We start from the raw sequence: 26,736 nt of genomic DNA, 5'->3' as shown, positions 1-26,736 counted from the left end.
GATAAGAAAAATTAAGAAGTTACTGTGCAAATCAGGATTTTTAAGTTACTACTTTAGCCTGAAGTCTAGACTCTAGATCAGGGGTCAGCAAACTTTTTCTGTAAAGGGCTATATAGTAGGCCTTTTCACCTTGCAGGCAATGCTGTCAATGTTGTTACTCAGCTTTCCAGTAGAGTGGAAAAGCAGCCATCGATAATCAAACAGGTGAGGCTGTAAACGAAGGGGCCTAGCTGTATCCAGTAAAACTTTATAAACAGAAACAGGTGGTGGGAGCTGGAGTTTACCTGTGCTTGGGCTATTCCATCTAAGGGAAAAAATAGAAGCACTCATTTTTCAAAACTCTTGAAGTAAGTGCAATTAAATGAATGTGGCCTTTGTTGCAGGTATAGTCTGAAATGCTGAAATGTAATTATTTTGCTAAATCCAATGTGCATCTTTCAGACTATATCTTTCTGGACTTTAATTGACAATGTCAAACACTCGTCATTGCAACATTCTTTTCTCTTGGTTTCCGTGATACCAGAGTGTAATGGTTTTCCTCCTGCCTTCTGGGTGTTCCTTCTCAGACTCCTGTGTGGGCGATCCTTTCTCTGTCCATCACCCAGATGTTAGAGTTTCTTAGAATTCTGTTATGGGCATTTATTCTTTCTTGTTTATAAGAACCATGCTCATAACTTTAATCATCACCCATGTAGCAGTAACTCTGAAATCTGTACCACGAGCCCAGCACTCTCTTCTGTGTATCAGACACTTGTATCTAAATGACTAGTATATTGCTCCAATTAGATTTCTCATAAGTACAGCAAATCCAATATGCCCCATTATCTCCTCTCTACCAAAATTGCTTCCTTGACTTCATGGCCTGTATGCTACTCTCAGTAAATAGCATTAACATTAACTCAATGGCTGAAACAGGAAGTTACATTTGACTTCTTTCTCTCCATTCCCTGCACCTAAGCAATGACCAAGTCCTGTAATTTATGTCCCACAAATTCCTCTTGAGCTGTACACTTTGCTCCATCCCCATGGACCAGGTATCTTTTAAGTGTGATCTCTCACCTGTAGTAATGTAACAGCCTTTCTAGCTAGTTGGCCTCCCTGCCTCCAGTGTCTCTCACTACCATCATCGCCACCACCACAGTGCACAATGCCATGCTCCGTGATGTAATGAGAATGATCTTTGTAAATGCAAAAACTTTCCTGTTTAAAACAGATAATGCCTTCCTTTATCAAAAAAATTAACATCTTAATATTAATTAAAAGGCAATTAAGGATCATCCCCTGCTCCTCTCCCAACACCCCTTCCTCACACTGCATGTTACTTTTCGTGAAGACTGTATTTCTCTCAGTTCTTCAAAATCATTATTTTTCTCTCTCATATCTTTCTGGTCCCAAATGTTATTTCCACTCCTTGTAGGGGTTTTCAAATGCCTCTCCTTCAGCTCTCCATCAGGCTAATATCCACTCATTCTTTAGACTTCAACTGAGACTTCACATCTTTGAAAAAGCCTGCTTTGACCCCCACCTATGAAGCAAGTGTGCTGCTTCTGGGCTCCTAAAATATCCCCTGTGCTTGCTCCATTGTTAACACAATCTGATGTAATTGTCCCCACTGTAGGAAATGTGCTAATGTTTGTCTTGCCAATACCTAGTAAAGCTGACATATAACAAGAACTCAAAATACTTATTCAATGACTGATATTTTAAAAAATCATTGTACAAAGAACCACAAATAGAGAAAAACAATCAAAGCAAGTATATGGCTCAATAAGTTATTATAAAGTGGCCCTGGCTAGGTAGCTGAGTTAGTTAGAGTGTCATCTGATATGCTAAGGTTGCGGGTTCAATCCCAGTCAGGGCACATACAAGAATCAACCAATGAATGCATAAATAAGTGGAACAACAAATCGATGTTTATCTTTCTCCCCCCCCCAAAATAAAAATAAAAACTTTAAAAAAATTATTACAAAATGAACATTTTGTAGCCTCTACTAAGGCCGAGAAATACATTACTAGTTACTGCAGAAGGTCCTCCCATGTTCCCCACCCAAACGCAACCCACTATCTCTCTCCTGTGAGTAAATAGTATCCTTTTTCAATAACTACTTCATTGCATTTTTATAGTTTTTTATACAGATGTGCTTTCCTAGATACTATACTTTAATTTTATCTATATTTAAAAACTTTTATGTGGCTTTTAAGTTTTAAGTTATAGGTTTTCCATCCATTCCTTTCAATCCTTAAAATTTATTTGTGAAGAACCCAGGACTTTTGACCTGTAGTTTTCCACAGTCTGGATTTGCTAATTGCACACTCATAGTGCAGTTCATATGCTCCTTTTCCCTCAGTATTTCTGTCAAATTGTCACCTGAATCTAGATTTTGGTTTTTGTAAACTAAGATTTGATGCCTTTCAAGATAACATAGGGAGTGTTGGCAAGAGTACCATAAGCACATATGTCTGCTTGGCTCTGGTTTTGTGATCATAGCAGATATTGAAGCTTAATACCTATATCCATTAATTGATGTTTGCAAAATGTTGATATTCTATTTTTGTTCTTTCCTTTTCATTATTAATTAGAATATTTTAACAGGATATGCTTCCTGTCATATATTATTTGGTTAAATGTTGAGTAGGTGAAGGAAAGGCAGAATAAATGTATAATCTTTTTCTTTTATTTATGAGTTTTGCCAATGTATCAATTATTTAACAGTATAATGAAAGGGCCCCTTATCACCCCTAGAGGTAACCAATTTAAAAATGTTTTTAATATCTTTTTAAACTCATATTTGCATGTATGTAATTGGTTTCAATCAGATGTAATTATTATCGTTACTGATACATTATTCTATCCCTGGAGAGTGGAAGCCCCTTCAAGCTGTCTTCTCAGTCTTTTTGACAAGACCTTAGTAGTCTTTGATAGTTTCCCTATTATCTGATAGGACTAGTTCCCTGCTCATCTTGGACACTTACTTCTGCAGGCCTGTAATCATTCATTTCTCTAAGTCCTGGTTTCTTTTAGTGAGAAGTGGCATTTCACAACAATAATCTTGATGCTCTTTCTACTGGGTTGGTCACTATTTCTAAACTTTTTTAGTGTTAAGAGTTAATACAGTGATCTTCAACCGGTGTGCTGCAAGAATTTTTAAAACATGCATTACCTGACTATTTAGTCAGGGACACTGACCTCTTTTTTCTTAGATTGCCAAATTTTAAAAAATGACAACAGCCAACACAATAATGGCCCGGTATGAATGCCCTGTCTTGAACCGTAAATATATAGGTCATACAATAGAGTTGCATCTTATTGGTCACATCACATAATAAGATTGCATCTGATTGGTGAATTCTTGGAACCAGAAATCCTTACATACAAGTATAGGTACCTGATTTTTAAAAGTCAATTTGGAGCAAAAAACGTAGATAATTACTATTATTATTATTTTTTAAATCAACCAAATTATACATATTTTTTGTGAGATCAGCAAAAATATATATTTTTTGGTGTGCCACAGAATTTTAGTAATTAGTTTATGTGTGCCATGAGATGAAAAAGTTTGAAAATTGTTGAGCGAGTAAATACTATAAAGAAAATATATATCACCATTTTGTAGTGACATTTCTAAATTAAATTCAATACTCACTGCTTTTGCTTAGCTTCTTCTCTATGATATCTATGTCTCTTTTCTTCTACTTCATGACTTCTGGTTCTCAAAGACAAAGGAGATAACAGAATTAGAATATCCCATACTCATTTGGACAATAGTTTTGGAATAACAAAACTATCAGCATCACTCATTTGATTATCAAAACATTAAAAATTGCATTTGCTCTCCAGTCACTCACACCCCCATTTTAAAAAAGTGTTGTTCCATATCTCAGTGTCATATTACACAGCCATTACATATCGTATTATTTCCCTCTTTGCCCTCATTCTTAGATTATAGGTAACAATGTATTATATCTTACTATCAGTCTTTATGCTGATGTTTCTGTAGACATGATGGTTGTTCAAGGTTATTTTTTAGTAGATTCCTCAGAAAAAGCTGATGGAAACAATATTCCTTGAGTTATGTTTTATCTTTGGAATGTAAAGCTATTTTTAATTAAAATATAGTGGACATACAATATTATATTAGTTTCAGGTGTACAGCATAGTGATTTGACATTTATATACCTTACGAAGTGATCACCACAAGAAGTCTAGTAACCATCTGTCACCATGTAAAGTTATTGCAATATTATTGACTGTATTCCCTATGCTGTACATTACATCCCTGTGACTTATTTATAACTATAAGTTTTTATAGCCTCATAACAATTTGTCTGTGATCTTTACAAGGGAAAGCCAGTTTTGCTGAAAGTAAAATACTCTGTTTACACTTTGTTTCATTGAATATCTTAAATGTATTATTCTATTTTCTTCTTGCATAACATGTTGGAAATATCTGATAATACTCTAACTTCTTTTCTTTATAAGTCATATACTCTTTTTTCTGTTTAGATACACAAAAAGATTTAAAAGTCCAGAATGTTTTCTAAAATAGTTCTTGGCATTCGTCACTCTGGGCCAATAGGGTCAGCTATCCAGTGTGCATTTTCATTTGTAGTTTCATACATTTTTATATCAGGAAACTTTCCTTAAATTATAGCTTTTTAATATTTAACCCATTTTATAGCTTTTCTTTCTTCTTCCAGAACTCCTCTTAGCTATACAAGGATATTTTGTGCCTATCTTTATATTTGCCTTTCTCTCAAATCTTTATCTCTTTTTTCACTTCTGATTCTAAGTTTTTATCTTTATATCCTATTTCTTTTCTTAAAACACTTTCTAGTGTGTTTCTAGTGTGTTTATTTGCTCTTATAGTTTTTAGTTTAGTTTTTATTGCTGGCGGTTTTTCTCCTTTGCTTCTATTTTTTCTGGTTCCTGACACCTTGTTTATGACTTTTACTAATTACAGTTCACTGTGTTCTTTCAGGTCTTTGGTCATTTCCTCAATGTCTTCTAGCTCATTTTGAAATAGTAGGTTGAAGTTTTGATGCTTTGAGAACCTGTTTTTTCTAGCATGTCTTTATTGTCTGCCGGGATATTATAATGGTCCTACTCTTGTATTTCTTATAATAACTTTGTGTAATATTTGGCTTTGATTCTTTTTTGTTGCTCACTTTTACATGAAATTAGTTTTCCTAGATCTTAGAAGGAGGTAAATTCAGGATGGTTTTCCCAACTTCACAAAGCTTCATCTTCTGGTATTTATATTCTGTGATGGCTTTACTTCTGGGATTTCCTGCCTTGGTTCCTCTCCCCATGTTAGTCAGGACCTTCTTTTTAAGTTCTGTCATCATTAACCAACTCAATTTTGATTCCACTCCCATATCTTTTTCTCTCAGTGTGGAATCGTGTTCTCAGTGTTTCAGTTCTTAGAGTCTGGCTTCTGCAGCCGCTCCAGTCTTTCCTAGCACAGGCCCTTGCTCTCGCTGGCTATTGGAGAGTGCAAAACCCTTCCCAGTTTCTGCTGCTGTGCTCTCACTGGCATGTGGTACTTTCCAGGAAATACTGTCTGGCTATTTTGTGGTCTCATATCTTCAGGTCCATCAGAGACCTTCCTTGCTCCCTCTGCTATCACCCATACAGATGTGACAATCATGCTAGTCTTGTCGTTGTAGGTGGTTTGTCCTTAACTCCTTGTATTTGAGGTTGCTGAGGATATCTTGTCACTTAGTTTTGTTACAAGTTTTATCTATCATGGGTTTTAAGTTTTACTATCTCGTTGATATATCTGATTTTACATGGAGATTCAGACATATTCAAAAATGCTGCTGCTGCCTTGGACTCAATTTGATTTTAATTTTAACAGGCACTCTATTTGTTGATCTCCCCCCAAAGGTCAGATAAATTAGTGCATAGGCAAGCTTTCCAATTCATTCAAAACCCAGTTACCAAGGAAATTCAAATAGTTGATTTTTGTGTGTGCTACTTAGGATTTATTGAAAATTCCAACCCCTCACCTAAACCACTGAGTGAGCAAAGATTAGCCCTATCATTTTCCACCATCTGCAAGTCATATGCATTACACTATAATACCTATTATGCCAACATCTGACATACAGTGTGCCATTCTCAATACTACAAGACATGCGTCACGTGGGGTATTAGTTGTAACTGTTATCTAACAGGAATGCTGGATTAGTAAGCACATTTTTATTGCCGGTAAGCTAACTGTACTGAATGTCTCGCTCACTCTTGAAATAATTAATTTCTAAACTCCCTATGACTTTGCAGGGTATATATGGAATACTAATTTTTTCTCCTTTGTTCTTTCTGGCAGTTTGGGAAATTATGCATCACTTCATGGACAAATATATTGTAAACCTCACTTTAAACAACTTTTCAAATCTAAGGGAAATTACGATGAAGGTTTTGGACACAAACAGCATAAAGATCGATGGAACTGCAAAAATCAAAGCAGCTCAATGGACTTTCTTCCTAATGAAGAATCAAATATTAGGAAAAACAGTGTAGAAAACACCCCCATACCTGGGGATCTTAATAAACATCTAGATGCTGATGACAGTGAAAGGCAAAGGGATGTTTTGAGAAAATTCGGGGAAAGGGGAAAATTAAAAATCATTTGGCCCCCTTCTAGGGAGATGCCCAAGAAAACCTTCCTCCTTGAGGAGGAACTCAACATGAGTAAACCTAGATGGCCTCCTGAAACGACAGCCCCTACATCTGCCGAATGTAGAAGTGGGTCGCTGATGGAGCACATTAAAACTCTGGAAAATAAAGGACAACAGCAAGATAGCATTTCTTTCCCGCAGCCCTATCTGCAGTCCATCCCTATGTATCAGAAAGAGGGTGTTACAGGAATCAAAGAAAAGGAAATGTGTGAAGCAAGAAAAGACGAGAGGGAAGGAAATAAGACTGTGCACGAGAAGCTGAATGACACTGAAGACACAAAGAGCTGGAGGAAGAGTGAAACGGATCTTAATGCCAACAGTAGTGTGGTTGTGCAGGGCGCTGAGAGGGAGAAAAACGAAAACACCAATGAGCCTGATGGTGCAGAGTTTTTACAGGTCGCTAGCACTGAGGATGAGGTGGTGCCACAAAATCACAAAGAGAACTTGAATAAGAATAATAATAATAACAATTATGTAGCAGCCTCATCTCTGAATAATTGCAGGCAGAAGCCAGCTACTTTAGAATTTTCTAATCTATTACCACTGTCAAGTGAAGCAAACTATACTGCAAGTGAATATCAAATTGGCAATTTGGAAAATGCATCTAGAATCTCAGAGCTACTTGGTATATTTGAATCTGAAAAGACTTACTCGAGGAATGTACTAGCTATGGCTCTCAATGAACAGATGGCCAGAGCCCCTGTACAGTCTGCCCCCAAATCAGGCCTCAGTGGTGGGTTAATAGTAAAGGCCAAGAGTTCAATAGCCTCTTCGGATACAAGCATTTTAAACATCAAAGGAAACCATTCAAATAACAAAAGCCTACACTTCTTCTTTTCTAACACTGTGAAAATTGCTGCTTTTTCCAAGAAGAATGAGAACATTTTTGAGCCTGATTTAATAGATTCTGTAGATCAAATTAAAAATATGCCATGCCTGTACTTAAGAGAACTGGAGGACATCAAACGTTGGAAGCGGGATGGAGCAATAGGCGCAACCCAAGTTAGTGGAAGCACAAGTTTTCATGCTCCGAGGAGTGGATGTGCAGCTGCGCCTACGTCTCCCCAGGCGGAGGCCCCGTGCGAACAGCTCACCGTGGAAGAGCAGATTAAAAGGAATAGATGCTACAGTGACACCGAGTGAAACAGCCCTGGCCGCTTCCAGTCCGCATTCAGCCACTGAGACACAGCGTCGTCCTGAAATAAGACTTTCGGGATTTTTAATAGCCTTTTGTTGAACTTGTAAATGTAATGCTCAGAAATCTCGTTTCTACCACAATGGGATATTCACTGTGTGACACTACAGAATGTTTTCCAAAATTGGTTTGAATCTACCTTTATTCTGAATAGAATGAAGAGGGGAAACAATACGGCTATGTTTTCCTGTCAAGTGACATGTAAGCATATGGCTCTGGTTTGGGACATGCCAGATAACATCACTGGTGTGATTCTATACTGCTGATGTTTATCACGATTCTTATACTTTCTCTATAATTTCTGCTGAAATAAAATTAAATTACCTGAGGTGCAAACAAAACCAGTTCTGTTACTTTTTTCCATATATGTTGTCATTCTAAGTATATATGTTTTCCATGATTTAAGAAGTATTTGTCTTGGGGCAAGTGTTTAATACACATGTACACATGAACACACACGTGCACACACACATGCACACACACACACACAATCCTGGAAAAGAATAAAGTACTAAGCCAAAGCCACAGTATCATTAGAAAATTTAAAATGTTCTTTCTCATTTTTGTTCTCATCTGAAAAACAAAAGGATGATTATGGTTCTTTAAATAATTGCCTATATTAAACTACCATAGAACATGTCTATAAACATTTAATGAAAAATATCAATTTTCCTCTAGAATAATGTGGAATCCAAACTTAGAAGTTAACTTGAACTGAAAAGGTTCTAGACGTTACTTAAGTACATCGTGCACATTGCACGTTTTCTTACTCTACGCGATTGATAAATATGCAAACCATACACTACATTTTGTCAGGCTGGATGCATCACTTTCCTAGGATGATATGTAGGAGTTAAAAAACACACAAATATGCTTAAGAAGGCCAAATACTGTTTTATTTAGCAATGGGTATCGCTTCACCCTAATTATGACAAATTTCCCACCAAAATAAATAGCATTTTTAGGAACTAAAGTATAGCTAAATACAAAATAAAAAATCGAGTAAATTTTCTTATTGTTGCTGACAGTTTGCTAGGGCTGACATAGCAAAGTACTACAAACTGAGCTGCTTAAACAACATAAATTTATTTTTTCACAATTCTGGAGGCTAGAAATCTGAGATTAAGTTGGCAAGTTGGTTTCTTCTTCTGAGGCATCTCTGCTTGGGTAGTAGATGGCCGTCTTCTCCCTGTACATGGTCTCCCTTTCATATGGCCTGTGTCTAGGTTTCTTCCTCTTGTAATGACACCACTCATACTGGATTAGGGCTCACTTTAATGACCTCATCTTACTTTAATTACCTCTTTAAATACCCTGTCTCCAAATATAGTCATGTCCTGAGATACTGAGGGTTAGGATTTGAGCACGTTAATTTTAGGCAACACAATTCAGCCCCATAACTGTAGTAATCACATTTCAACTTTAGGTTTTTAAAAAAATACTTGTCTATTAATATTATGATACAACTTTCCAATAACTTTTCACTTGGATTTATATCACAGAACTATGTAATATATAGACTGATGCTATAAAAATTAATATTCCCAGGAACATAATTCTGTTTCAAAGGAATCAAGATAAGCTTATGATAGACCATATGCTTAACCAGAGGAGGCCTTGTGATGGCAGAGCTTGGCACATAAGGGATTTGCATTATTTATTCAAGAATAGGCCTTCCAATGAATCTTACAAAAATGTTCTATTCCCCAGAAAATTGTGCTGAGTTGTCTTTTACAGCTTTCACACAATCAATCCCTATGACAGATTTGGGGCTTTGGGCAGAACAGTCCTGGGATATAGACAATGGTTTTCCCATAGAGCAATAAAACTGCAGAATGCAAACCTACCACCAATTTACTAGTGTGCTACCAAATGCGCACCTGGCATATTTCCCCTCAATCTACAATTTTCTATAAACATCTCTAGAGTAATTTCTAAAAGCACATTAATTTTTAAAGAACTGGAAGATAGAAAAAGAATACTTTTTCTGCTGTGTTTTGATAGTTCCTAACTACTGGCTCCTATCCAACTGAGTAGAAAAGTTTTCCCATTGCTAAGGAAATGAGCTTATAGAAAGACAGTCACAGATGTTGAAGTGAAAGAGAAGTGCAATACATGTTTTCTCTCTCTCGAAATGTTATTAAGAAACAAGGGTAATTTCCAAATCGAATGGAAAAGTTTTGAAATCTACAGGTATTAATGGTAATGTGAAATCTTATTTTAGAAAAATTGAATTTACATGGGAGATCACAAACAGGCCAGGAACATGACACTTAGATTCAAAATAAGAGCCATGAGAGGCTATGAGAGCCCTGAAGAGTGCAGAATCTCAATCCCCTGGAAATTAACTCAACTAGAACACAAGAAATATTTTTGGATAAATATAACCTAAAAGTAACTTAATCTCACATTTGATGCAGTCCTTCAGAAAGGCTAATTTAAGCTCCTTAAAGGTCCATTTACTGTGCAGGTTTCCCCCTAAACTGTTATGAGAAAATTTTTAAATGTTAGGTATTTATATGCAAATGAATCAGTAGAGAGAAAACAATAGTATTAGACTAGCTACAGTGTTTTCATGATTTTTTAATATAATACATTTTTGTAGAAAGTAAACTGATGTATAGAAAACCTGACAAATAAGCACTATGGTGTCACCCAGTCAACAGCCATTTCATAAACATTATGGAGCCCTCAGTATGTGTTGGCAGACTGATTTGTTTTTAAAAGGATAAAGCATGCTTTCATATAACTTCTTTACTAGAGAGAGAGCCATTCAAGAAAAAATTAGTTGATGCTCATGGATATATATGAAAGAAACCAACCCAGGAAAGTGTATAACCACAAAGAGTTCTCTTAAATTGGAAGACCTCAGAATAACAGTAAATAAACAGGTGGAAAATTTTCAGGTTCGAAAGCTGTCTTCATTTTGCCACGGTCATCATTTCCACAGATATAATTATGTGGTTGTGGACGCCGTGATGCACAGCCAAGATCCCCCTTCAGGAATGAAAGATTTACTTCCCCAGGTGCTGGAAGTGCTGCTAACAGAGGGCCCTCAATTTTCAGCCCGCTACCAGGATTGCTTTAGCTGAAGACACTTCCCCCAATTTGGACTGTATTCAGCGAGTGATCAATGGAAGGACAACTTGGCACAACTCTGAAGAGTCACTCTAGTGTCAACCTCCCTGTTGGGCTGACTGAGGCCTCACTGAGCCTGGATTACACAACTCTTCTTCTTCTACCCAGTCCTGCTCCTTCCTTTCCCCTTCACTTTCCTTGATGCCAGGAGCACATTCTGCCAAACCTCCTCCACTTTAATCTCTGCCTCAGAATCTCCTTCTTTGAGAACCCAATTTCGACCAGCTGGTAAGAGGAGTTGCCCAAGAAAGCAGCCCCTGGGATGATATTTCAGAGCTGAATTATTTGCTACCTGGTTGACAGCGGGCACAAGATGGCAGAGCAATTGTTAAAATTCTCAGCAGTCGTGAACTAGGATGGTTATACCAGTTGAAGCAAATGCATAGCTGGTGCCATGTACCAAATATTTGAGACATGGAGGAGAAGTTGCAGTTACAATTAAATTGGAATTGAATGACCCTTGCTAACCCCCATCACTTTGGGGAGAAAATCAACAAAAACCTGCAAGTATTAACAATCAAAGATTAATTTAATTGTAAGAGTATCTGAGGTCCATGGAATGGAAGGTTAAAGGTTTTGCCAAAAAAAAACCCTTTAAAAAAACCTTAAAAAAAAAAGTTATGCCAAGGTCAGGAATTTGTTTGGAACACAATGGGACCCAGAACATGGGTAGAGATAAATTGGCTGATGCAATAAAAAATGTTGAAACTCCGGATTCCTCTGAACCCACTGAGCCTATAGAGTGGCTCATTCCTCCCTCCTAAGGGTTAGCGCTTATACCTTTACCCAAAGATAATGCAGGTGCCTCTTCCCAAATCAGCTGAGTGCTCCTGCTGGTCTCCTTGGCAGTCCTCACTCAGGCATCAGCAAGTCTGCTGGAAACTGTGTTCTAGGCTGAGCTTGCTTGGGGTACCTGAGCTGGGACAGCTCTGCTCTGGGTGGTTGTCACTTCCTCCTGTGACCGGCTCTTCTGATCATGCTCTTCCCACGGTGACGGTAGAAGTAAAAGAGAAGGAGCGACACTGGTACACCGTTGCGCCTGCCTCATTCTAACGGACGAAGCAAGGCCTGTGTTCAGGGCCAGTGAGAACACCGCAAGTCTCACGCGGTGCAGTGTTTACTTATAGCAAGAGAGGAGGGAAGCACACAGGACCCAGCCCCTTGGGGTGCTGAGTCCCCCGTGGCTGGTGGGGCCACTTCATGCTGCAGTAGAAGGGCCCCAACCCTTGCCCTGTAGGATCGGAAATACAGAAAGCTGGGGGGCATTCCCAAGAGTCAATGACACGCCATAGCTAAGCAGTTCCAACAAAAGTTCGCATGTGCCGGATACAGAGGAAACGGGGATGTATGTGCTGGTTGTGCTCTGAGCTCTTTGCACGCAAAGCCATCTGTGAGCTTCCCAGCATGTCCTTTACCAAACACCAGGCTCTTTGGGGGAACAATGGGGAGGTGTCCAGTTGTGCTTGGACCCATCCCACACATTATCATTTTAACTTTACATCATTTCTGATGAATGAAGATTTAAAAGGGTCAAAGAAACAGTACTTGGTAACAAGCACTACTGTATCCAACCCTCTAATTTACTGCATATTTTGTAAGATGATGGCAGATGTTTATTTATTAATTTTTATGGTATTCCTTTCATCTTCATTAAACCATTTCCTTTAGGAGGACAAACTGGAAAAAGGATATTTCTGGCGAACATACCTTTCTATATTGTCTTTATTTGCCCACATAGAAATGTCCTCAAATTAGTTGAGAAGCCAATTCCAAAATAAATCACTATTTCCTAAATTCTATCTAACCTTAAATATTTATTGTTTAATAAAAGTTTCAATGATTTTATAGCTAAGGTAATATGTAAAACACAATGAACTCTGGCAAAAATTTATTAAAGCCCATCCCTTATCATTAAGTGATCTCTTTGAAATCTTAACCCCTGAATACTGTAAGTGTGCATGTTCGCATGTGTAAATGTGAGTGTATGAGTATTATTTAGTAATGTCCAAATTATGAAAAAAATCAATATCAGGCAATTTCAATGTTATTCAGGTTGTCTTTAGCAAACCAAGATGTTCAATCGTAATGCCATCAAAATCGCCAACTCTGAATACATATTTGTTAAAAGTTAATAACAAGGTTATTTGGATAAATATTATCAAATGGATAAACATTTACATTAACAAATGTAATATTCCAATTATTCATTTTACTCCTCTCAGTTTCATTAATACCTGCATTGGTTTGTTGTTGTTGATGTAGTTATAGTATTTATAAGCAAATGTACATCCACTAACATAACTTCTTATAACCTTATTACAGTTTTTCAAAATATTTTATTAATCTGTCTCCTTTACATATGTTTTTATTGATTTGAGAAAGACTGGAAGAGAGAGGGAGAGAGAGAAAGAAACTTCTATGTGAGAGAGAAATATCCGCTGGTTGCCTGCCTGCACGCACCCCAACCGGGGATTGGACCTGAAACCTGGGTATATATGTGCCCTGACAGGGAATCGAACTGGTGACCCTTTGGTGCAGGGGACCGTGCTCAGCCAACAGCCACACAGGCCAGGGCTTAATAATCTCTTTAGATCGTCATCTATACTATTTCTAGCAATTTTATCCATGCCCAATGCTTTAATTATCTCAATTCTGATTCCCAAATATACTCACCTTCCCTGAGCTCTCTTCTGAGTACTAGAATCATGTAGAGAACCACTTGACAGTGCCTCTTGGATGTTTCCATACACCTTCAATCAATACGTCTGAATCAGAAAACCACCCACTTCCATCTCAACCTCAAACTTGGGCCTCTTTTAGTATTTTTTATCTCAGATACCATTATCCATCCAGTTGTGAAAAACAGAAAACTAGGAGTCATATTGTATACCTATATTTCTTTTATCCATTCCCAAATAAAATCTCTCACCAAATCCAGTTAATTTTTACTACTTAAACTATTCTCTATTCTTTTCTAACTAGCCCATACCACATTTTTAATTTTACATGTTTTTGTAAATTATTTTAGTGCCAGCAGCACTCCACCCCCACCTCTTGCTCCCCAACCGATGGGCAACTTTACAAAAACAGGAACTGGTTCTGATTATACTCTCCAGGCTTCCCCAAATTCCAGTAAAAGGTTTGTATGCTAGATATTTAATATATTTTGTTGAAAGAGTCAACCACCATATAAATCTAAAACTTGAGCCACTGTACACACTGTTTTAGAGTAACATATGGAAAGTAATAAGGACACCTTCTGGAATTATTTTTAGGTTGTATACAAAGAATCAACTACAGACTATTTTGATAATATGTTAAAACAGTTCTTTTAAGAGAACTGCAGTTACATTCCCAGATTGCATATGTGAGTGCCAATGGCACCCTTGGGTATTTTTCTAGAAAAAGAGCTGAATGTGCAGATTTTACAGGAAAACACATTTGTTACCTCTGAGATTTCCAAAATTAATCCAGTACCTAAGGATAGACAAATTCATTTTCATAAATACACACATACAGATACATATACATTAATTTGTATTAATATTTATTACAATAGCCTCAAGATGTACATTTCCTATATACTAGAAGTTACCTTTTTCTCTACAATAATCTGTATATAACATTTAGGTTAGATAGTAAAAGATTAGAATGATGGTAAGTCTTTAATTTGGTGGTCACATTTCAAAAAATATACTCACATATAAATAAAATGGTGTTATAGATGGAATTTTAAAGGAGCTATTCTTTCAGTTATTCAAAGTATAAGAATTCATATGGTAATACCTCTGTTATTTTTACCAGCTCTAGAAGTTTGTTCTTTGTAGCTTATAAAGCGTGTTGATATGATTTCTCTCAGTCCTCACAACAACCCTACACTGCATGTAAATCTTTATAACATTTGAGGAAACTGGGGTTCAGAGAGGTTAAGTATTTACCTCAAGATAACCCAATGAGTTATAAATGGAAGAGATTTTAGTATTCCTCATTTATATTTGAGGAAAACAAGATTTAGATATATTGAGTTGCCCAAGATGACATATTTAAGTACTATGACACAAAGACATGGAGAGGGTTATTGTTTGAAGTTTCAAACACTTTCCTCCTTCTACACAGTCTTTGAGACAGTATTGTAATTTTTCTATCATGCATTTTATTTTTATTCTCTGGCTTTTAGTTTACTCTTGCATTTGTCATTGTATATAATTGTGCTGTATGCATATATGTACATGTATGCATATACACCCTGCTGTTCTAGAACCAAATAAGCACCCATTGCTTAATCAAGATCCTACTCATAATTTGGCTGAAAAATATTAGAATTTTTTAGTTTTTACACATGCAATTCATAATTTCAGTATATATATTTAGAATTTTAGCACATTGATCATTTTTATGAACTTAGATAACCTGTGGAGTCCACTGGTCTGGGAAAGTTTTAACAAGAATTAAAAAGAAAAAAAAACTTCTTGATTAACCATTATTTAACCAGAAATTATAGATAGGAAGGGAACCAATTGCTGTTAATGAGAGAATGCCTAAGCATGCCCATACAAAATCATATCAACCAGTAGAAGGTAGCATTTATCTTTTTCTGTATTCCAAGCTCACAGCAAGGCAAGCACTGTGGCCTTAATCTTATTTAATTTTCACAAATATTCCATGGGTATGATATGAGATAAGGTTTTATTATTCCTGAAGAGTCTGTGCATTAGGGAGGTTACGTTACTTGACTGAGTTTGCCAAGTTATCCAGCTTGTAATAGCTGATACATGGACTAAAATTAGTCCTGATCATAAAGCCCATTAATTATGGCTTTTGCCTGTGTAAAAACATGCATAAAACGTTCACATATGTACATGTAAATTGAGTATGCATCAGCAATGTGCCTATGGTTATATAAATATATATATTATACTGAAGACACATATATACTGTATATGCACATTGAATTTTGTGTGTGTATCTATGTGCATAGGTGTGTTTATACACACAGGTATATTACACCATGAGTACAGCCAGGTACCCATGCCTGTACATTCAAACACATTTATAATGCAATGTAGAAAATAAAAAAAATAAGATTACTTATTGAAAATGTCATTAACTTCAGGGAATGGAAGTGAAGGAAATACATAAATCTTTGTGCCTACCTTAAAGGCAAGCAGAAAGCAGAACTGCTCTTTTTAAATCAATGAAATTAACCAGAGCAATTGCATGTGGCCGAGAAGAGTAGTCAGGTAGGAATCGGCACATGTGGGACCCGAAGGTTGTGAATAACTTAGAAAGAAACATCGATGCCTCTGCTGCTAGTGATTACCTCACTCCCCGTGTGGCTGTAAAACATGGCAGCACTTGTCCCTGTGCCAGGAAATGTCAGGACGGTAAAAGTACAGCCCTGGTCAGGACAGGAGCTCTTTGCCCTAAATACTAAACCTTTTAATTTTCCAAGTTCTGAAATATTTAAGCTAGAAATACTTCCAACACTGGCAGATGTTTAAATGGCTACTTCATAAAGAAGAAAGGAAAGGCATGTGCCTATTTTTTAATTCATAAGAAAATTATTAGATGGCTAGCGTTTCAAAGAGCCCAGTTTCAATTACCAGTGAAGAGATTGCCTACAGGAAATGTCCAATTCCAGGCGGTGTCTCCACCCCACCCAGACCACTGCCTCCCTTCCACCTGCGCCTGTGTCCTCAGGGAATGAGAAGAACCTTCAATATCAGCAGAAGTAAAACATAATGGCCGCATTTACAGAATAATTTCCTCTGATATTTTTATTCCAAGGCAGAAGGAAAGGAGTTACGAACATAAATGGCATACCCTGGGTTTCTGCTCCCTCTGCTTTCAGTGGCAATATTCTACAAGATCCAGCTAAACACCTTCCCTGTGGTCTTTCCATCTTGCTCTTACCCTCAGGGTATGCAGCTACTTACGCCCCCACCAGCTTTTTCAGCTTTTTCATTGGCTATGGCATCCTGCCTCTGTCCCTCTTAACACTAGCTGAGGGCTCCATGACGATTTGATAATGAATGAATGAGTGAGTGAATGAATGAATGAATTAGTGAATGAATGAATGAGTGAATGAATGAATGAATGAGTGAATTAATGAGTGAATGAATGAATGAATGAGTGAATGAGTGAATGAATGAGTAATGAATGAATGTTACAGGTTCCTGTGCCCAGCAAATAGCAACACGTTGCAGAAGCATATTCAGTCCTTTGTCCCCCAAACATAGCTTATAATAAAGAGCAAGGGTAAAGGAAGAAAGGAAGGGAGCTTATATGAAATGCCTACATTTTGCCAAAGTTCAAGGTTTTCGAAATAAAGATCTATCCATATGCAGTTGATACTTACATTAAAATGCATGGCATATACTTCAGTGTCATGATTTTTAAAGTGAAACAACTAATGTTCCCTTAGTTTAGACAACATTCTTCTGAGATATTATCTCTATGTAGAGAACTTAAGGGTTGAAAAGGTTAAACTACATTCCCAGGGTTACCCATCTAGAAAGCGGCAGATCATAGTAAATTGTAAGAGACCATGGGACAACTCGCCCAAAATTAGTATACCTAAATTAATCCAGGAGATCTGGGAAGTAGAGATATGTGGGAAGTATTAAGAGAGGAAATGATATAAACAGCTGGAAAGGGTGTTTTTGATTTTTGCTTTTGTTTTCGTTTAAATGAAGGCGGTATGAACAGCTGAAGCAAAGTAAAGGGCGCAGCAGCGTAACTGGAGCTCCGTCAGTGAGGACAGGTGAAAACAGATTGCCTCAAGTCCTGTGGCTGAGACCCTGGAAACAAAGAAGGCATCTGGATGTAACGGATAGGTGAAGGTCAGTAACTCCAGATGTAACAAATAAGCCCTGAAAACTCAGTGGCTTAAGACAAGAATATTTCCATGCTTGCTCACACCACAATGACTGCCCCATAACGTCCTTCAGGAGCTCAGTCCTTCCGTGGGGGGGCTCTGCCCTCCTCTGAGGCCCCGGGCTCCCCTCGATTGGCAGGCAGAGAGGGAGAAGAGAATGCCGCTCACCAGTGGGGCTCCCCGCGGGCCAGGCCTGGGAGTGGGGAACATCACTCTTGCCTGCATTTCATTGTCCAGAGCTCAGTGACCGGGCCGCAGCGGCCTGCATGGGAGCCTGGGAAATGTAGTCGATGTCAGGCCCAGGAAGAGACACTCATATAACTGAACCTTCGCCACAATGAAGTAAAAGCAAGTCCAGACTTTCAGATGCCCAGTCACCTCTATTTTTTGATACATTTTACTGAATATTTTTCTTTAAAATCTGTACTTGTACGGTTTATAGTTTCTCATGTAAAATACCAAAAAGTATCCCTGCAGAAGGAGAGGGCAGAGCTGCAACAGTTGGTGGCAACTGCGCTAACATGTCATGTGATCCATGGGTCATCAAAGAGATTTAATTTAGCCCTCTAGTTTTCTCTGTGTGTTTTGTGGGTTCCCTCATGTTTTTTCCTGCAATTATTCAAATTGGGTGCCTATATAAGCTTATGAATCAACAATCTGGGACTATTTTGGCAGGTATGGTGTCTATTTTCAATCTAGGCTTTCATATACGTCAAAAAAAGATGCATATCCTGTTCCTGTTAAGATAACGAGAATGTTGTCTTGTAGAGCTTGGTGCATGGAGCAGAATATAGATATTTAATATATAAATGGGTAAATAGATTTTCCTTTCAAGTATTAAAATGCAGTTATATTTATAGAGATACCTGGCTTAGGTGCCTAATCAGACACAGGTGTTTTCTAAAGTCTATTTGAATTCTAATTGTTGAAATAACCTTCAAACATATTAACTAACAAGTTAATTAAATTGTGTTGGATATAAAATAACTAGCACCTACTATGAATAATAGGTTGAAAAAATTTAGTGAAAACAAAGAAATAAATTCTGCCTGTGAAAGAGGAGCTATTTTCCCCCATCAAATAAATGAGCAAATTATGATGCACTAAATAGGAATATAATTAATAGATTCAGGTGTCACCTTATTATTTCGTTGATTTTCTCAATGCTGTTTTTAAAAATAAACTGTTGAACACTCATATAAATGAGCTTAGATTTTTTTTGGAAATTGTGTGGCACTGTATCAAAGGTATAAATGCGTTGTGCTTCAACTTCTCTAAATGGTGCAGCCAGGCTCTCATACTACACTTTAAAATTTTACTTAATTTCATCATTATTATGGACAAAATAGGATAAATGAAAGTTCTTCCTTTTCACTTTTTCCCCCATATCAAAAGTCTCAGAAGCCAAATATGGCTAAACTTCCCTGCTGCCTTGCGGTTCCCCTCCTGCCTGTTCAGGGCTCTTGTTCCATCGGTCACGCTTCCTGTCTCCCAGAAATGCCCCCTGTCCTTCGTCCGCGTTCTGATCACTTCTATCCTAAAGAAAAACACTTTCTAGATTATGGATCCTCTTCTAGCTACACGGTCTCCTTCCTGAAAATACACTGTTTTTAGTTGCAGTTGATTCTCCCCATTTTTCAGACACGGCCCGACAGCCATAACTGGGATCCCCCAGCCCTCACTAGTGGCGCCTGGGTAGGAACCTAGTGACCACTTGTCAGTCTGTAGGACGCTGGCCTTTCAGAACCACTCTCTTTCCGGGTCCCATTAGTGCTTTCCTCCGGCTCAGTAACTGCATTTTCATACATGCTATTAACCTCCCTGGACCTGGTAATGTTTTTATTCTCCTCCTGACATTTGGAAACTTGGTGTTGTATGCGGTCTTTCGCTTTACCTCTTTTTTTTTTTAAATCCTCACCTGAGGACATTTTCTCCATTGCTTTTCAGGGAGAGTGGAAGGGAGAGAGAGAGAGAGACATCCATGTGAGAGAGACACATCCTGCACGCTCCCTGACCAGGGTCAGAGGCATGTGTCCCTGGCTGGAGTTGAACCCAGCACCCTTCAGGCCCCTGGCTGATGCTCTAACCCCTGAGCCAAACCGGCTAGGGCTACCACTTTTTGTGTCTTGGGGATCTTTTCTTCAGGCAGGGATCACTGACCTGGTTCCTCAAACTGTAGAAACTTCCCAAAGCTGGTTACTTGGAATTACCCCCTGAACTAGAAGAGCTGGTTCAATTCAATTCAATGTTCTGCTACTTCTGACACTGTCGACTGCTCCTCCATCAAAACCATCTTCTCTCTTAGCTCTCCCGACAACACCTCTGCTGTTCTATTCCACCCCTCTAGTTATTCATTCTCTGTCTCTTCCATGTGCAGTTTCTTCTCTGCCCCTCCCCGGAGTGTGTATCCTGCAGACTTTTGGCTCTCTTCCGTCATTATACACTCCACCGAGGCAATCTTATCCACATGCACAGTCACCTTGTATGGATGAATGTCACTGTGTGTCTCTAGCTCTCAAGACTGGACCCTCCTCCTGAGCTCTGGCTCTTTGTTTCTAATTGTTGGCTTTTCCACAAAGACTTTAAACACAGTAACTTGAGTGTTCTCCACAGCATTGCCCCTTTGTGTGTGTATTTTTGTGTCTCTGTGTTATGGTGTGTTGAGTGGGATTGCCACAGATGGCACTCAATTCAGCAAGCTGGTCACCATCCTTAACCTTTCTCTCTCTCTCTCTTTCTCCCTCTCTCTCTCTCTCTCTCTCTCTCTCTTCTCCTCTCCCTCAGACTATTCTTCCTTCCTGGAGGTCCTTTCTCTTGCTTTGACTGGGTTAACTCATATCTCATATGTGTCTTTAAAGATCAATTGAAGCATCACTTCATTTTGAAAATATTCTTACCACCCTAGACTGACTTAGTTGCCTATCCTCTACACTTCCTATTGTCTTTGTGCATGGAATTATAACAAATTGTCAAACAGCTTGAGGTTGAAAATGTGTATGTTTATCACATCTGTATTCTCAGTTACAAAAGAAAAGTAAGTCAAGACCAGAAACCTGGAGGCTTCTGCTTGGAATTCATCCACACAAAATGGATATGGGTTTGGATAAAATTGCCTCAGCAAAATCTATGAGCACCGATGACATGAAAACATCAGAATTGTGCGTGAGCATTACAAGATGTTTAGTTTGCAAAATCAATGATTAAACTTTGTATGTAGTACCTATGACTCGGGATTTAAGACAGATAACATTTGATGTTGACAAACTAATAAACAACCACAACCAAATAAAACAGAAGCATGAAGATACATGCTCCATGAGTAACATACGCCAAAAAGGAGACAAGCAGGAAGGCTTTGGGGGATAACTACTCTGACTTTACTCTGACAGAATTAGAAGCAAGGTCTGAGGCAGTATTTGGACAAACCAAGAAGAAAGAGTTGCATAAGATACTGAAGAGGAGAATAATGCCAGGAATAGGATGTTGATTGTGAAAATTGGAGTAGAACAATCAGATAAAGAACAAATATACTGAGGTAAGTGCACCCGGGGCATGTGGACTAGTGTTAAGAGAACAGTAATCAAATCTCCAAATAATACAGGAAAGAAGATTTTGCTAATGACATGGTCCCTTTCATTTTTAATGTTTAAATTCTAAGTGCTATGAAGATATACTTGTTTCCTGTTGCTGCTATAACAAATAACCGCAAACTTAGTGTCTTAATACATTGATAACCTTACGCTTCTGGAGGGCACAAGTCCCTGCATCAAGATATCCTCAGGATTGTGTTCTTTCCAGCAGCTCTGGGTGAGGATCAGTTTCTTTGCTTTTTTCTAACTTTTTAGAGGCCTTTTGCAAGGCCTTTTAGAGGCCTTCACTCATATGTTCCAGGATAGCAGCGATTCAGGAGAATCACATCATCTCAATATCTTTAACTTAATCACATCTCCTAAGACCCTTTAGCCATGTAAGTAACATACTCATAGGGTCTAAGGTGAGGAGGTATATATCTTTGGCAGAGGGGGGAGCAGGTGCATTATTCTGCCCAACACAGGTCCTCAAAAGGATATGAAATTAGGTAAATATTTAAATTTCATTTAAAAGAAAAATTTATTGAATTTATTGGGGTCACATTGTTAAGAAAATTATATAGGTTTCAAGTGTACAATTCTATAATACATCATCTGAAAATTGCATTGTGTATTAACCACCCCAACACAAGTCTCCTTCCATCATAATTTAACCCCCTTTACCCTCTTTTACTCCCCCCAACCCCCTTTCCCTATGGTAATCACCATACGGTTGTATCTATGTGGTTGTTTTTTTCTTTGCTTAATCTCTTCACCTTTTTCACCCAGCTCCCCAATACCCCTCCCCTATGGCAACCATCAGACTCTTCTTGGTAGCTATGAGTCTGTTTCTATTTTGTTAGTTTATTTTGTTCATTAGATTCCACTATTAAGTGATATCATATGCTACTTGTTTTTCTGTGACTGGCTTATTTCACTTAGCTTGATACTCTCCAGGTCCATCCATGCTGTTGCAAAAGGTAAGACTTCCTTCTTTTTTATGGCAGAGTAGTATTCCATTGTATATATGTACCACAGCTTTTCTATCCACTCACCTACTGATGGGCACTTGGGTTGCTTCTAAATCTTGGCTGCTGTAAATAACACTGCAATGAACATAGGGGTGCATATATTCTTTTGAATCGGTGTTTCACATTTCTTCAGACATATTACTCAAAGTGGAATCACTGGGTCATAAAGCAGTTCCATTTTTAGTTTTTTGAGGACACTCCATACTGTTTTCCACAGTAGCTGCACCAGCCTGCATTCTCATCAACAGTGCATGAGGGTTCCCTTTTCTCCACACCCTTGCCAACACTTGTTTGTTGATTTATTGATGACAGCCATTCTGACAGGTGTGAGGTGATATGTCATTGTGGTTTTTTAATTTCATTTCTTCATTAACACTTGAGAGGCTATTTTCCATTTAAAAACAACTTACATTAAGAGCTTCATGCTTTTTAAGGCATTTTCACACTCATAATCATACTTGAGCCTTAAGACAATCCTGTGAAAGAGAAAAGGGAGATATTCTATCCACTTTATAGATGAGTTTAGATGTGTTCATAAGAGGTTGGTGGTGCTCAGAGGTGCTCATCTGGTGAGTACCAGATTAAATCACAATACCAAGTTTTCTACCTATATAAGTCTAGTGTTCTTTCCACTATTGTATAACTTTGCCTTGTGAATAAAACATAAAGAAAGATTCTCGGATTCACCAAATGTTTCACAGCCCAAAGAAACAATATGGTAATTTATATGTGGATCCATCATTATATCTTTCCTAAATACATTCCTCATCTTAAATAAAAGTGAAAAGTTGACTATCCCTTTCAAATTTTGGATTTAAGGCTGAAGCACAGAGTAGTCTAGGAGACACTGGACATAGAAACTGGTATAGACTTGGTACACCGCTTGTTTCTGTCCTGTAGGTCTGAAAATGCATATAGGTCTTCATAGCAAACACAAATGTCTTTGGAGTAGAGCAGAGCTTTTAAATTTGGTAAGCAGATTGGTTATGAAATGCAAGCTTAATCATATGTAGTAATTTTCACTCACCTTCCACAACAAGGAACAAAGGGGGGTAGTGGGGCCTGTTGCAAACTGAAGTGTTCTTTGTTCATCAGAAGGGCAGCTTCTTCTCAGTACCAGACTATTGCTGCTTTGGAGAATGTGACTACAATGTTGACAGATAATCATCTTCAAAAAGAAGGGATAAGCCAGCCCTGGCCAAGTGGCTCGGTTGATCGGAACATCACTCCATGCACCATGTACTAAAGGGCAGCAGGTTTGACTCCAAGTTGGGGCACATACCTAGGTCGCAGGTTTGATCCCCAGTCAGAGCATGTACAAGAAGCAACTGAATGATGTCTCTATCATCTATCTATCATCTATCTATCTATCTGTCTGTCTGTCTGTCTGTCTATCTATCTATCTATCATCTATCTCTATCTATCATCTATCTATCTATCTATCTATCTATCTATCTATCTATCTATCTATCTATCTATCTATCTATCATCTATCTATCTATATCTATCTATCATCTATCATCTAATCTATCATCTATCATCTATCATCTATCTATCATCTGTCATCTATCTATCCATATCTATCATCTATCTATCTATCTATCTATCTATCTATCTATCTATCTATCTATCTATCTGTCTATCTATCTATCTACCCATCAATCCTCCCTCTCTCTCCCTCCCTCTCTCTCTCTCTCTCTCTCTTTCCCTCTCACCTTTCCTCTCTAAAAAACATATCCTCAGGTGAGGATTTAAAAAAATGGGGGGATAAGTCAGAAATTTGAATTTTTTATATTAAATCTCCAAAATTTTAACAGTTCGCATTTTAAATTGTTTAAAGACACTGAATGGCTGGTGAAAACATGTATAAAGACCAGAAAGAGTCTACAGGGGATTGCCAATTTATAATTTCTAGCCTAAGGACATTTATAGTACTAGACTTATGTGTCCAAAAAATCTTTGGAAACAAAGGGATGTGGAGTTGTTGAGAGGCAGCCAAAAAGAGATAAAGTGTGGAATGTTGTCTAGACTGTCCTGTTCACATGTCAAAAAAATGAATGACAGCTGCTTCTGCATGTCTCCCTTTTTAAAAATTAGACATGCAGAATTACATCAAAATGGGAAGAATGATGTAAACCCTGGTAGTAGTATTAGATAATTATTTCATAACAAAACAAACACATAAAAGAGATGTAGGTGCAGCAATAAGACACTTTTTTTTTTTCTACACTAAAAAATAAAAACAAAAACAAAAAACTGAAAAGACTGAATGGCCAAAAACCCCCCACAAAAAACGTTTAATCTTGAAGAGGTGATGAGTGATTCTGGAGCAACAGATCCCTCAGGTTAGTGGGAGTGTATCCTGATATTCCAACCGCAAAATCTGCATCATGTTTAAGAGGTAAGTGTAAACTAGAAGAAAAATCAAATGAATCGTATGCACTGTAAGTTAAGAGGATATTCGGGATCCAGTGAGGATCCTCTCTGCCAGAAGCTGCTGGGCAGCCAGGACAGACCAGAGCAGGGAGGCACCCAGCAGCTGGGGCGCCGAGGAGAGCGGGCCGACCTTGCAGCAGCTGTCGCTGCGGTGAGCAGATGCACGCTGGGGCCGAGCGAGAGGTCGCTCGGCAGGTGAGGGACAGCTTCCTGGCTTGTGATTTTTGAAGGTGTGGACAGAATTGAATGGAGCGTGCAGAGGCTCTGATTATGGAAACTCAGTTTGCGCCTGTTGGTTTTCTGGCTGAGGAAGGTGTTACAGGTATGATAGTTGATTGTTCGTAGGTCTGGGAACGTCTCCACAAGCCTGAATTTTGAGTGGCAGAAGCTGTGTAAGCCAAGAAATGCCTCAAGCAAGATAAGGAACTTTTATCATTCTTCCCATTTTGATGTAATTAAAATACATTTCTTTGAATAGTCCATGCAATTTTATAACTGAGAGGTAATCATTGCTATTTCTGGGTATATATTTATTAATGTATCTTTCTTCGTGGTATCCACTGGCCCCCTAGATGATTTCTTTTTTGTTTTATATATTAAGGTTCACTCTGTTTACTATAAAGTTCTAAGAGTTTTAAGGAATGCATCATGTCACGTATCCACCATTGCAGTGTTCCACAGAATAGTTTTACCACCTTAAAAAATCCTGTGCACCATCTATTCGGCACCCCTGACTTAAATCCCTGGCAACCACTGATCTGGCTGTTTAATCTCTCTGTAGTTTTGCCTTTTCTAGAATGTCACACAAAATGAATGGCAGAGTAGGTAACCTTTGCAGACTGGTTCCTTTCACTTAGCTTTACGCATTTAAGATTCGGCCATGTCTTTGTGTATCTTGATAGCTCATTATTTTTACTTTTCCTCTCTGATTAGTATTCCACTGTATGGATTACTACAGTTTATCAATTAAAGGCCATCTTGATTACTTTAGTATTTGTGATTATGAATAAATTTACTTTCAACATTTGTGTGTGGGCACAGCTCTTCAAATCAGTTACATAGATTCATGGACCATAACCGCTAGATGCTATGGGTTACCACACCCTCTGACAAAGCACAGCAATAATCAGCTTGGTGAGAAACTGCCAAACTCTCTTCCAAAGTGGCTGTACCATTTTGCATTCACACCAATAATAAATGAGAGTTCCTGCTGCATCACATCTTCAACAGCAGTCTTTTTAAAAAGCCTTTTTAATATGTGCATAGTGGTATCTCATTGTTATTTTAATTTATAATTCCCTAATGACATATGATTTGAACGTATTTTCATATGCTTGTTTGCCATCTGAATATCTTTGTAGGTGAGATGTTTGTTCAGATTTTTTGTCTAATTTTAACTGGAGTTGTTTGTTTATTTACTGTTGAGTTTTAAGAGTTCTTCGTATATTTTGCATAGAAAGCACTGTGGTCCTCCCACAGTGGCCCTGATAACCAAGCTGGTTACTAAGCGGCTGACAGGCAGGAGGAGTGGACAGCATGGGCACGCTGGGCAAGGGGACGGTTCACATTCCAGGCAGAAAGGAGCAGGATGGAGCAGGATTTCATCGCATTACTCAGAGCTGCACACAGTTTAAAATCCAAATTGCTTATTTCTAGAATTTTCCATTTAATATTTTCAGACTGCGGTTGACTGCAGGTAACTGAAAGCAAGACCACGGATAAGTGGGGATTACTGTAGATTTTGAACATATTCCTTGCTAATAAATATACACTGATAGTTTCAAAAAACAGAAAAATATTTTCAGACGG

General features: G+C 38.1%; 1 protein-coding gene across 5 annotated transcripts in view; it reads left to right on the top strand.

Annotated features, from left to right (window-relative positions):
* Positions 1 to 8,279, top strand: part of XIRP2 (xin actin binding repeat containing 2) — a 99,624-nt gene extending 91,345 nt beyond the window's left edge. For 3 of the 5 annotated variants that reach the window (XM_081142119.1, XM_081142118.1, XM_081142117.1), the window contains one exon: positions 6,330 to 8,279. Coding sequence is in view for 2 of the 5 variants with exons in the window: in XM_081142121.1 (XP_080998247.1) it covers positions 6,330 to 7,824 (1,495 nt within the window). In the remaining 3 variants the exon portion in view is untranslated. The remainder of the gene's footprint in view (positions 1 to 6,329) is intronic. The other 2 variants (XM_081142121.1, XM_081142120.1) reach the window with 1 other exon arrangement.
* The last annotated feature ends 18,457 nt before the right edge of the window (positions 8,280 to 26,736 follow it).

Source organism: Miniopterus schreibersii, assembly GCF_964146895.1.
Source record: "Miniopterus schreibersii genome assembly, chromosome: 7".
NCBI classification, from domain to species: domain Eukaryota; kingdom Metazoa; phylum Chordata; class Mammalia; order Chiroptera; family Miniopteridae; genus Miniopterus; species Miniopterus schreibersii.
This window is presented reverse-complemented; position numbering and strand designations above follow the sequence as displayed.